The following is a 14,025-nucleotide window of genomic DNA, read 5'->3' on the forward strand; positions in this document are numbered from 1 at the left end:
GCAAATGTGAAACTAAAAATGCTCCCGAGTCTCATTTTTTTGTCATTTATGAATGTTGTTAATGAGCAAGCGAATTCAGAATGCAAACTGAATACCTTTTCCTCTTTCTTGACATATCAGTGTAAGATTGCACATTTAAGGTGGCAATCCTATACCCAACTGACCTGGATGTAAGCCCTATTTGACCACAAGAGATCTTACTTCTGAACAGACATTATTGGGTTGCAGTAAGTTCCTTTATTTCTACTAGAATCAGGTAGAAATTCAAAAATAATATTTTCCATTTTTATTACATCCAGCCAAGACATGTTAATTCTCAAGAAGATCATGAAAACACACCACAAATCTCTTGGATGGTGAACTCATCTGCCATGGAGTGTACTCAACATTTAGCAGTGTTAGAACATGATGGCATTCTTCATGCATGAACACTACATAGCAATAGTAAAGGAAGTAACATTGACCATATTATAAAGTTGGAGATGGATGATCATAGGACTAATTTGTGCAATTTTGCCCTTCCCTGGGTACCTGCTCATATTGACCAACTTCAATGTGTGGTCATGGATTAGCAACTGATTTATTTTTGTGACTGAGCCAAGTGAAGAAAAATAAATGACGTGATTGCCAGTAGCTGTGGCTGATCATCTGGTTGTGCACATGGCTTGTTAATGAAAATATGTACGTTTGCAAGTCCACAACTTGCATGAGTGCAACTGTCATAAGAACGTAAGAGCCCTGTTAGATCAGATCAATGTAGTCCAACATTCTGTCCACTGTGTGAGCAGAATAAATCACACAGCGAATCTTCAATATATTAGAACAGCATATAAGGCCTTTACAAAGCACTTATAAAAGTATTTTTATAAACACCAAAAGAACTCCAAGCATTACAAAAAAATAGATTTAACATCTGCTGGATGAACTTGCTGATGGGAATACAATGAAAATCTCCCCTCTCCCAGGTGGGCATGCTAAGTGTTGCTCACAACATGAAGAGACACAGTTCCGATCTTAAAGCACTTACAACCTACAATAGACATTCAAAACAGGGATGGTTGAAGAGAATGAGCAGAATAGGTTCATATTTTCACCAGTAAGTTAGTTCAATGAGATATATCCTTACTCATTTGGTCTCCCTTATAGCTTAAACTCTGAAGAAGTCATAGCAATGTCCTTTCAAGAGACAGTCCTCAAGGAGAGCACTGTGATGTAATGTCTTTCAGTAATGAATAGGTTCCTGAGAAACCATCTGACCTATATGAAAATAGATTGAAATAATTATAAGTTCTATGTCTTCTTAGTGGGAGTCTTTCCTCCGCTCTTATTTGACATGACAAGTAGCAAGAGTTCCTCATTGGGATTTGTTTTACTCTGTGCCTGTAAGGCTGGGAACTGTAACAGCAGAGGGGGTCTCCTGTTCTTCTTTTGGTCCTACGATACTTGCCCAATTCACCAGCCAAGATTTCAAGATTTGGAAAAGCCAGCACATCACTAAACATGTTCTTTTCTTTGCTGCAAGAATGGCAGCCTTAAATCCTGTTCTGTCCAGAGTGTTACCAGGCATTCTTGCACTGCCCAGTGGTCCTTTAAAACGAATGGGAGGCTACAGATGCCCAGGTGGACTCTGTTAACCTAGAGAAAGTGGGCTCCAGTTGTGCTTCCATGCTGCCGGCAACTGTACCCTGCAACGGAATTGAAGCAGAGGACGATGTGGCAGGCAGTGCAATGTTGCTTCTCAGGAATGGTCCAGGAGGGCTGCTGCTTGCATCACTCGCAAGGTTGGCCACATTGAGGGCATTGTTGCTGACTGTCCATAGGCATGGATAGTGGCTGAAGCAAAGCAAAGCAAAAACAACAACACTCAACAGTTGAAATTCGCAGTGGTCTCTACGGCTGCTGAGGGACGCGGGTGGCGCTGTGGGTTAAACCACATAGCCTAGGACTTGCCTATCAGAAGATCGGCAGTTCGAATCCCCGCGACGGGGTGAGCTCCCGTTGCTCGGTCCCTGCTCCTGTCAACCTAGCAGTTCGGAAGCACATCAACAAGTAGATAAATAGGTACCGCTCCAGCACGGTACAAGTAGATAAATAGGTACCGCTCCGGCAGGAAGGTAAACGGCGTTTCCGTGCGCTGGTCTAGTTTGCCAGAAGCGACTTAGTCATGCTGGCCACATGGCCCAGAAGCTGTATGTCGGCTCCCTCAGCCTATAGAGCGAGATGAGCGCCGCAACCCCAGAGTCGGCCATGACTGGACCTAATGGTCAGGGGTCCCTTTACCTTTACTAGGGATGCTGGGTGTAAAGCACTTCTTGCAGTAAACTAGCCAGCCATTAGCCCTAAGTCCTTTTGAAAAAAATCACAGCCAAACAGAAGCAATGGAAATCTTTCAAAAGGTGCAATTGCTCCTTTTATTAAATAGGGTGCTTTATGTCCTACTGTACAGAGGTCAGTCTTTCATTTGAAGGACTGTCCAGTCAGTTTAAATAATTGTAAGAAGCAAAAGCAAAGATCTTGAAGCTGCCTGTCAACAACTTGTACCTAGACAGCGCACTGAGCAGACACACAGAACTCCCAGTCAGTTTTCACCCAGTCTGCTCCACTATGGTGGGTTGTATTGCATTTCTATTTAATTTATTTCTAAGTATGCTCCATGCATATAAATTAGGATAGGAAAAGATTGTGCAATTGCATGTCCTCTTTTTTTGACCAGGTGTAAAGGCCACCCACTATTGGGAGATTTTTTGTCTTAAAGTTATACATTGTTACTTCATTGTTTTACAGTGAGATTGGAATCCATAATCTCTACTGGGACCTGGGTTCGTGCAATTTTTGAATCCATTCTCATTCTGCCACCTCACATGCCATCCTTCGACCTAAATGGAATATTCCGCTGTCTACAGCTACATCCAAGTGAAAATTAGGACAGAAGGTAAGGCTGGGATAGAGCCTTTCTCTCTACTGTACTGGTGCTTCACTTCCAATCCATTTCCCCCCATGGAAAAACTGAATCCCTTCCTTGCCTTTCCAATTGCTACAATCCACTCTACAATCTCAGTATTCTACCATCTCATTCTGCTGCATGTGTAGACCACACCTTTACCCATTTCCTCCACAATTTTGTGGAGAAGGTCGAACAAAAAGAGACTTATTCATATCCAGGGAGGCCACTGTCATACGTGATGGTTCTCTAAGGGAGCTGTTACACCGAAAGCTGCTAAAGTTGCTCGGTGGCTGCTGCTGATATGATGGGCAATTGCAAATCGATGGTGTGCTTACCTCGGACCTGGGGTGGCCGTACCACTGTTGTGCGGCACTGGGAGCAAGTTGCCATGGTGACTGGAGGGTACTGCAGCCCAGCCTTCGTGGACCGATGGCACTTGAAGATCATTGTTGCTGCTTTCTATCAAATTCACTTTAGAAAGGGAAGTAGAAGTTGTTAGCAACAGTGACATGTTTCTAACAAAATTATTTTAAGATGACAAATTAGAATGCATTTGTTTATTTGTTGTTGAAGCTGCTTTGAGACCCTGCATTGAATGTCCTGGAAGATTGAAGTATTCTCCTACTGGCTTCTCTGTCTTGCGATTCCTGATGTCAGAGTTATGACCATTTATCCTTTGGCAGAGGATTTGGCCTGTTTGTCCAATATAGAGAGCTGCTGGCATTTACTAAACTGAAAACTATGGAGAGACCTGTTCTGAATAGAGATATTGGATTCTTGTCTCATTACACATGCTAAAGCTATTTTTGGTCATCTGCATACTATCCCATGCTTTTTCCTGTAGGACTAATTGCAGTCGTCAATAGGTTTACCATACCCATTGAGTCAATCACCCATCTCCTACCACCCTTCTGAGAAAAACCCAACCCCACCCTCTCACTATATATAAGGGTCTGGTGACTTCTGTTTCAGTGTATCTGAAGAAGTGTGCACGCACACGAAAGCTTATACCCAGAACAAACTTAGTTGGTCTCGAAGATGCAACTGGACTATTTATTTATTTATTTCGACTGCATCAGACCAACACAGCTACCTACCTGAATCTAGATTCATGGAAAGCTAATAGCTCAATATATTTGTAATTTGTCTAATCCTTTTTTAAAGGCACCTAACCTAATTGCCATCCCCACATCTCAAGAGTTGAGGGAGAGGATTGCAGAAAAGAGATACCTGGGATGCACTCATGAACTTGGGAAGGGGAATTCTTTGAGATCATAAATACCTTTGCCCTTAATTTAAAAAAGAAATAGGAACCATTTATGCATGTGTGGAATCAATAAGTTCTCCTAGGAAAACTCTCTCAGTGTGTGTGTGTGTGTGTGTGTGTGTGTATATATATATATATATATATATGCTTTCGTAGATTTTCACGGGTACAGGAATGCAGGTTTTGGTGTCTTCGGGTGTCTTCCCGTGTAAGAGTCGGGGTGTCTGTGCGACGTTTCGACGAGGTCTCACTCGTCATCTTCAGGCTGGTGCTTTCGGCTTCTTGTTACTGGAACAGAGCAGAATCTGGTGTTTGAGTTCCTATAAATACTGTTGAGGGGTGTGGTGTATAGCCTCCAACGTTCTGGGCAGAGAGGAAGTTCCTAGATTAGTGTGCCTCTTCTTCTTTTGTTCCTTAATTACTTGAGGGATATCTTGAGTGATTTCATGAGTGATATTCTGAATACCACTGGGTGGGTCATTAAGTGTAGATTAGTTGCTAAAGCTTTTGTGTCTTGACCTCTTGGGCTTGTGAAGAGTTTTTCTGAGAAGATGGCTGTGCTGCATTTAGTTGTGCTCTGGCTTGGCTTCGTGTATAGGGGCGAGCTGTGGTTTTGTGCCTTGTGCCAGCCAGATCTGTGTAGGGATTGCAGGGGGGTGCAGCATCCGGAGGTGCCACTATAGTTTGGCTACTGGATGGAGTCTGTAATATGTCTGTGGAGAGGGTCTGGGTTTGGGTCTGGTGTGGTTGATTGGTGACGGCGTTCTGTGTGCCTCTGGTTCTGGTGTCGGTTTTTGTGGGGAGGGCTAATTTCCAGATGTCTGGCAGGCGGGACGTGTCGTCACGCTTGTTCATGTTGTGAGGGTGTTTCTCTATCTCGATGGCTTCCATGATTATTCTCTTGTGGTGATGTTCCATGTTAAAGAGCAATTTGGAATCTGCAAAATTAATTTCGTGTCCTGTTTCTTTCATGTGTTGGAAAAGAGAGGAAGTTTTTTCTTCTTTTTTGACGGCATTCTTGTGTTCTGCGATACGTGCATTTATTCGTCTGTTTGTTTGTCCAATGTACGTGGCTGGGCAGACTTTGCAGACTTTGTCTGCCCAGCCACGTACATTGGACAACTCAAACACCAGATTCTGCTCTGTTCCAGTAACAAGAAGCCGAAAGCACCAGCCTGAAGATGACGAGTGAGACCTCGTCGAAACGTCGCACAGACACCCCGACTCTTACACGGGAAGACACCCGAAGACACCAAAACCTGCATTCCTGTACCCGTGAAAATCTACGAAAGCAAATATATATATATATATATATATATCAATGCAAAATTACAACAAAAAGTACAAACATTGAATCCAAAATAATACTATACAAACAAGAAAGAAAAACAGAACACAAAAAAGAAAACAGAAAACAAAAGAAAAATCACACATCTACAAATAAAACCATATCTTCATTCTAATCTAGTCATTACATACATACATATACACATATTGACTTCCTTCCTTTGTTCTAAGACCTCAAAAATTTTACTCTTTTTAAATTGTTGTGTCTAATGTAGACTACTTCTATCTTTATACTTTTTTTACGCCTTTTTTTTTCTTTTACCCTGTAAAGCATCATTCATTACATAACCAATATACTTATTCCAGAACAATGTTTTTTCATATACTCTTTAGCACATCCCCATTATTTTAATAATTTTGGGTCCGATTGCCCCCTTATGAATGCTGTGAGTCTTGCCAGATTTATATACAGTGGTGCCTCGCAAGACGAAATTAATTCGTTCTGCGAATTTTTTCGTCTAGCGAATTTTTCGTCTTGCGAAGCACGGTTTCCCATAGGAATGCATTGAAAATCAATTAATGTGTTCCTATGGTCAAAAAAAGTCCAAACAAAGCCAAATTTGGTACAACAAGAGTTTATTAAGTGCTCTTTAAAGTCACACATACTGTAAAGAGCATTTCAAAATTCAAACCCAGAATTTTTTTAAAAAAACAGCAGAGTGGCCCAATGGTCACAGAAAATCATAAAAATGCAGAAAAAAACACACAAGCTTCCAGATTCTTGCAAACCCCTTCCCAACTGTTCCCCCAGCCACCCAGCACACAGAAATTCAAATCCAGAATTTTTTTTAAAAAACAGCAGAGTGGCCCAATGGTCACAGAAAATCATAAAAATGCAGGAAAAAACACACAAGCTTCCAGATTCTTGCAAACCCCTTCCCAACACCAAGTCCTTGAATTCCAAACACCCCAACCCAAAATCCAACCCCCCCCCAAAAAAAGTTTTAAAAGCTTAACTTACCAAATGGCTGCAAAAGAAGTTTTGGAAAATCTTCAAAAATCACCAAAGTCTTTAAAAACCTCAAAAAAGGCTACTATGTACACTGCGTTCTATGAGTTGCTCCTCGAAGTCAAGTTGCAACTGTATTAACGGTGTTAAGAAAAAGGAAACAAACTTGCAAGACGTTTTCGTCTTGCGAAGCAAGCCCATAGGGAAATTCATCTTGCAAAGCAGCTCAAAAACGGAAAACCCTTTCATCTAGCGAGTTTTCCGTCTTGCGAGGCATTCGTCTTGCAAGGCACCACTGTATTCACAAAATGTAATTTGTCATTCTTTCATTGATGGAATTTTTCTCCCTTTCCAATTTTTTGATATATGCATCCTGCCGACAACTCTCTCGGATTCTTTGCCTGTTGATTTGTACTTGTTAACATTTGAATTGTAAATTGTGTCCTTCCTTGTTGTTGTTGTTGTTTAGGTCTTTGCTCTTTCCCCATAAATAGTTTTTTTTTAAATGTCAGGCCAAGAACTTACCTGTTGGAGAGTGATTTCTTTGCATGTATGAAGCAGGGTATGGAACAGCCCTATGTCCTCGAAGGGCCGAATAGTGCTCACAGCCGTGGTGAGAATGGGCAGCAGGCAGAGGAAAAGTCCCACCATACTGATAGCTTGAACTTCCTGCTGTGCACATGGCATCTGGGTTGGAAATCAACCAGCCACCCACTAGGGAGACATTAAGAAAAGAGCATTGATCAAGGGAAATAACAGCAAATGACAATCTCAAAACCCCTTTCTTTGCTTCTCTGTGTGTGTGTGTGTGTGTGTGTGTGTGTGTGTGCGCGCACACACACACACGCACACACAATCAACCAAAAATGTTTCAGGCTCAAAGAGAGGGGGGAATTCTTTTAGTTTAAGATACCCAAACAGCCTTAGTTTCACTGTCAACATAAAGCCAAGCCTTATGAGGAACTCTCTCTCTCTTTTTTAAGTTTCTCTTTTATTTATTTAAACTTTTCAAGTTTATACATTTCACTTATTTTATACATTTCACTAATTTTACAATCATTTTGACATTTCAAAACTTGACTTCCCCCTTTCTGGGGTTCGTTAAATTTATTTGTAATACCTTCTGCATATCCAAATTAACATAATTTACGCATTTATTCATCTTCTTTAAATATATACTCTTATAAAACTGCAGGTTATTACAATAATCCTGCCAATGTTTTTATCTGTTTATAATTTATCTGTAAATATTCAATACACCATGTCCATTCTTTTGTAAAAGATTTGTTGTCTTGATTTCTTATTCTTCCAATAAAGTTTCACCATTTCTGCATATTCCATAGATTTTTGTATCCATACTTATGAGGAACTCTTGAGGGAGTTGGGTATGTTTTTAGTCTGGATAAGAGGTGACTGAGAGGAGATATGACAGCCATTTTCAAAAATCCAAAGGGTTGTCACATGGAGGATGGAGCAAGCTTGTTGTCTCCTACTCTGGAAGGTAGGACCCAAACCAACGGATTCAAGTTACAAGAAATTATGACTCAACATCAGGAAGAACTTTCTGGTGGTAAGAGGTGTTTCACAGTGCAATGGACTCCCTTGGAAGGTGATAGATTCGCCTTCACTGGAAGTCTTTAAGCAGAGATTAGATGACCATCTGTGATGGATGCTTTAGTTGAGATTCCTGAATTGCAAGGAATTGGACTAGATGATGCTCGGGGTCTGTTTTATGATTCTAAGAAAACCATAAGAATCTGCTAATGAAGGAAGTGCAACCAGCTTAAAAGGTAAAGGGTAAAGGGTCCCCTGACCATTAGGTCCAGTCGTGGCCGACTCTGGGGTTGTGGCGCTCATATCGCTTTATTGGCCGAGGGAGCCGGCGTACAGCTTCCGGGTCATGTAGCCAGCATGACTAAGCCGCTTCTGGCGAACCAGAGCAGCACACGGAAACGTTGTTTACCTTCCCGCCGGAGCAGTACCTATTTATCTACTTGCACTTTGACTGAGCAACGAGAGCTCACCACGTCACAGGGATTTGAACCGCCAACCTTCTGATTGGCAAGTCCTAGGCTCTGTGGTTTAACCCACAGCGCCACCCGCATCCCTGCAACCAGCTTAGCATGCTGGTAATGAAGGAAGTGCAAATGGCTTAGCATGCAAGCAGCACACAACAGAAATGTTGGGGACAAAATAAATAAATAAACAGCAAACAAACTGTTGTGGGTAGAAGAAACCTTCCTGTTATATGTCATCCCATCAACAACCAGATGATATCCAGCATACAATGCCAATCAAAGGAGGTAGAGCTGGGAGCGGGAGGGGAAGTACAAGTCAAATGGTAGCTGTTGAAAATAGTAGTAATGTTCCTGATGTTAGAAGGTTAGTTATCCCACCAGAAGCCTTTCTGGTACAGTCATACCTCAGGTTAAATAAGCTTCAGGTTAAGCGCTTTCGGATTGTGCTCTGCAGCGACCTGGAAGTAACGGAACGTGTTACTTCCGGGTTTCGCCACTCACGCATGCGCAGGCGGTCAAAATGGCGTCACGCGCATGCGCGGAAGCTGCGAATTGCAACCCACGCAATCACGGGTTGCGTTGGCTTCAGGATGTGAACGGGGCTCCGGAACGGATCCCATTCGCATCCTGAGGTACCATTGTACTAACCACTGACAGATCAGGTTGCTGGAGCCAATTGGTCATTGGCATTCCCAAATAGGACAAAGATATCAAAAGGCAAAACTTACAGTGAGAATATGTGATGTGCTGACTTTCAGAGACAATATCTGAAGCATCCTTAGGGTGGTTTCTGAAAGATAGTATTATTAAGGTTATTTCAATTCTAGCAACACTACGTCCACACAGATGCCTCTCCATTTAATTATGGAGTTAATTGAGTACCCTTGGTCTGATCATTATTTTTCAACCTGACTTACTTTTTGTGAGGGGAAAACAAGAGGGAAAGTCCAGAAGGTTTCTTGTGGGGAGTTTGGGGTACAAATGTTGTTATTGTTTTAATGCCCCATCATCACAGTGCACCATACGTGTTTATTCTGTCAGCAGAGCAAGTAGCAAGCCTGGGGGCGATTATCTGAGGTCATTCCAGGACAAAAGGGCAGCAGGTATAATGAGGCTTATTAGGAAATAAATTCACCTTTCTTTTGCATCCAGAAAAGCTTTGGCAAAGGGGTTGTACTTGATCTTGAGAGCTGTTATCTTGAGTTTAAAAAAAGAAGAAAAGTTGCGTTAGCAAGAAAATTTGACGTTTGACAATTGATCATCTGAAGCCTGCCATTTTCCAGAGTAAGTTTTGCCAGAGGCAATCACTCTCGCGGAAACTTGCATTCTATTTAATCATGTAGTTATAAGTCAGTGGGTTCACTATACTGAAGGACTGCCCTCTTATGAAGCAGTGGCATTTAGTTTGCTGCTGGAAGAAAATGAATTATAGGCCCCGAATTTCTGTTCCATATGCTGTTGGGCAGCATCACAGTGCCAACATCCACAGTGTCCTTAGAGAAGCCAAAAAGATGGTTAAAAGGCCACAACAACATGGATAGAATTTGCTTCTTTCTCCATTACAATTGTATCATTAAAATAAGCAAGAACTAAAGCCTTTTCTGGTGTTTAGGGGAAACACATGTGACTAAAAGTGGGCAGGGTGGGTGGGCATGCACAAACAGACAACCTCCTTCCATTCTCCCTATGCACATTAATGCCACTTCTGACCTTCCATGTTCAGCATACAGGTCTTGTGGTTCGGTGAACGTGCTTAGAAACCTACCCATGATTGGGCACCTGGGTAACACAAGGTTTCTGTTTGCAAGGAGGATTCTAAGCACATTCACCCAATCACACTCAAAATCTACTTTCAGACCTTCACATTGGACTTAGGAAGATGTGTAGGGAATATACACAGGAACATTGATCCCATATACGTTTACTTCAAAGGCCAAAATAGGGCTCAATACTTTTCCCCATAGGCTACCTGCAGTAAAGAGAGAGAGAGAGAAAGAACGAACTAGGCTCAGAATAGGTCTAACAAATTCTACATTAAAAAGATGAGATCTTAACATAAAATTGACCATCCAACTATGAAAGTGGACAGAACAATAAATAAGTGGAAGTGTCGCATTTTGATGAAGGCTGACTATTGTTGTTCTATCTTAAATTGTTTATAATCATTTATATTCTGCCTTTCTATAGGATATTCAGGGTGGCTTACAATCAAGATTAAAATATACAGTAATTTTAACCAAAAAACCCCACCCCTTTCATCCTAATTTTAGCATTTAAGTAGGGAAGCATATCACTGGTTTTAGCGTACACAGTTATAGGGTTTTCTTAAACAATTCCCAGCTGTTTAGATGTTTTATACCCACCTACCTCTTCATTTTGGTAAGCAGTCACAGCTATGAACTGAGTTTCAGGAAAGGAACAATTCATTACCATCCTGTGTGGGCCTCCAACTCGAACAATATGAACTTGCGGCTCATATTTGTGCAGAGAATTCAACATAATCTGTGGCAAGAAAAAGTGAGGCAGAGATTGACCAGAAATAATGGTCCTGATTCAGCAAAAAAACTAATAGTGATCAAGTCTCATTGAAAGCAATGAAACTGAAATGAACTGAGACTGGTTGGTTCCTTTGGCTTCAGTGGGGCTTAGGCAAAGTCTGAATTAGCCCTGGATCAGGTCTAATGTCTTATTCAATTCCAGATCATTAGCCTGCATCAAAGGGTGCCCCCCAGATGTTGTAGACAACATCTACCATCATTTCCTAGTTAGCATGGCCAATATCCAAGGACGCTGAAAGTTGTAGTTCAAAACATCTTGAGGGCACCATGTTGGCCTCCCCCTGGCCTACATGGCTCTATGCGCACATGTGTGAAAAGGAAGCACTTCTGAGGCGAGAGAGAGAGAGAGAGAGAGGTTGGAGAGCTAGCTGAAGGAATCGTGCAGCACAACGTATCTCTCTTGGAATCACTCAGATGTGTGGAATTCTTTTTGAAAATAACAAATATCAGTGGCCCCGATCACCTCAACTGCCTGAAAAACTAGGCAAACCAAGAGGGCCGTCCCAATGCATTGCCATACTATAGGAGAAAAAGAATGTAAATTAGCTGTGAATGATTCAGTCCTGATATGTGGGCATCCACTGGTCCCTCAGGCTTGTATGTGGAGAGGCCACGTGGGGGCTCATTGAAAGTGGGGGCATCACGCACGAGGCACAGTATCCTTGTGATAACATGAATCTCTAAATGCATGAGAGTAGAGTGCTCACAAAATCGCACTGGTGGATACTTTCCTTGCTTCTGTACTGTGCTTTGCTATGTACAAACTTGTAACTGAAATAATTTTATGTGGTTATATTTGTTGTTTGTAATATTTAATGAAAATAATAAAAACAAGTTTTGGAAAAAAATTAATGCCCCCCCCCGCCCATTAAGACCACTAAGTTCAAGAAATATAATTATCTAGCTGCACCACCATAGCAAAAAAAACATGGGACTACAGCACTGTATGAGTGTTTAGGCACCACCACAACAGCTAAGACATCTGTATTGCAAGTTACATGCAGCTACTATCTATCACTAACTATTTAGAATTGGAGCTACTTAGGTTCTCTTTATTCCTTTCCATGACTGAACAATCTTGTACTTAGGATATACCGTATTTTTTGTTCTATGAGACTCACTTTTTCCCTCCTAAAAAGTAAGGCGAAATGTGTGTGCATCTTATGGAGCGAATGCAGGCTGAGCAGCTATCCCAGAAGCCAGAACAGCAAGAGGGATTGCTGCTTTCACTGCACAGCGATCCCTCTTGCTGTTCTGGCTTCTGAGATTCAGAATATTTTTTTTCTTGTTTTCCTCCTCCAAAAACTAGGTGAGTCTTGTGGTCTGGTGTGTCTTATAGAGTGAAAAATACGGTAGGCTCAGCATTCAGGAAGCCATGATTCCATTTTCAGGTTTGCTACTATTCCGCTGCGTGACTGAACTGGCAAGCCAGGAGTCTTCTGTGCCTTTGTTTTCTTATCTGATGTGATACTGAGTGCCATTTCCCACTTCATATCTTTCTCAGAAGGCTAGATTCATTAAGATCCTGACTGCCTGTGACCACCAACAAACTAGAGCATACAAGCTTGAAAGTTCACCCGTTGCTTGCTAATGGGTTTTCTGACAGTTTTGTTCCAATACAAGAGTTCTGCACAAAACAAGTCAAAGGCAAGGCGTAACATTGTTTTTAATATGCATCTAAAGCTACAAACAGCCTAACAGAGCCAACTTTCCTCTTTGCATTTTTAAGGGTCTCGGAGAGAATGCCACTTATTTTCTGGTACAGGTACATGTTTTCTATTATTATTCCCAAGGCCAAAGATGATTCAATGGAATATTGATAATTATCATGAAGCAAAAGCAAGCACAGTAATTATTTCATTTAGGAGAAGCCTTTTATTCGAGTACCTGACTATTGCCAACATTCCACTTACGCACCAAACGGCATGGGGGAGAAAACAAAACCTTAATACCCACAATCATTTCCCCCTTCTCTGAAGTCCTGTGTAAAAACCTTAACACACAAGAAAAAACTATAGGGGGAAACATCCCTGATGGTTAAACCACAGCGCACTCTGTCTCTCTTAACATCAAGGAGTCCATTAAAATCTGAAAGCCCCAATTAAGACCTGTTTATTCCTGTTTACATTTGGACTCCATGGAATAATTGGCATCTGTGGGTGAAGAGGCCTCTAAGGACCCTTCTAATTGCGTAAATGCACCCTTGATATTTCTTGATTGGTAGAAGCCTGAAACCAAAGCCAAGAGGCATGGAGGAAACAGGGTGCTATACCTGCCCATTGCCATTCAACTTGTTGGTAAGTTTCACTTTACTGAAAGATACCGCAGCCTTCATCCAGTGCGCCCCAAAGTTGGGAGAGTCTGGGTGGATATAGACACAGCTGTGATTCGACGGCTCTGGCTTTCCGGCTGGGACCCATTCTCCATTCACATACTTCCAGCGGTGGCTGTCAGTCGGAGCAAAATCAAGCAGGAAAGAATACATGGCATTGGGATCCAAGCCCGAGACACTGATCTTTAAGACAGGGAACATCCGTCTGTAAGAGAAACATGAGGAATGAGGGGGAATTAAAACTCAGAAATCATCTTTCTCAATTACTTGTTCAGTAACTTCCTTATAAATTATGTCTGGATCTGTTTGCGTGTCGAGGTCCCCAGGGCCACCCCAATAACTCACACATCACACAGAAGTTTTGTTTAAGGTTATTGGCATAATTTTGGCCACAACTTTATTAAAATACAAAAATGTGAGTGGTTGCTTAGGCATTGGTTGCGACTATCTGCCCCCACCGTGGGGGACAGACTGACATTCCACACGATGTGAAAGTCAGAAAAGGGGAATACACTTGGGGGTAGCGACGGAGCAGGGAAGCTGCCCTCAGCCCTCCCCAAATGCAACCAGGAGCTCATTGCTATGGCCCGAGCCCCCTTGACAGAGTGGA

The 14,025-nt window shown here is 42.0% G+C and overlaps 1 protein-coding gene across 1 annotated transcript; it reads right to left on the bottom strand.

Moving 5' to 3' along the window:
• Positions 1–247: 247 nt before the first annotated feature.
• On the bottom strand, positions 248–13,616 carry TBX19 (T-box transcription factor 19; the record flags this gene model as incomplete). Its single annotated transcript, XM_082221034.1, has 7 exons — positions 248–1,833; positions 3,280–3,415; positions 7,033–7,221; positions 9,254–9,315; positions 9,661–9,722; positions 10,893–11,027; positions 13,356–13,616. The coding sequence occupies 7 exons, from the start codon at positions 13,614–13,616 to the stop codon at positions 1,590–1,592; spliced, it is 1,089 nt and encodes a 362-aa protein (XP_082077160.1). The 3' UTR covers positions 248–1,589.
• Positions 13,617–14,025: the final 409 nt, after the last annotated feature.

The sequence above is a fragment of the Podarcis vaucheri genome, assembly GCF_965113315.1.
Source record: "Podarcis vaucheri genome assembly, chromosome: 4".
Lineage (NCBI taxonomy): Eukaryota > Metazoa > Chordata > Lepidosauria > Squamata > Lacertidae > Podarcis > Podarcis vaucheri.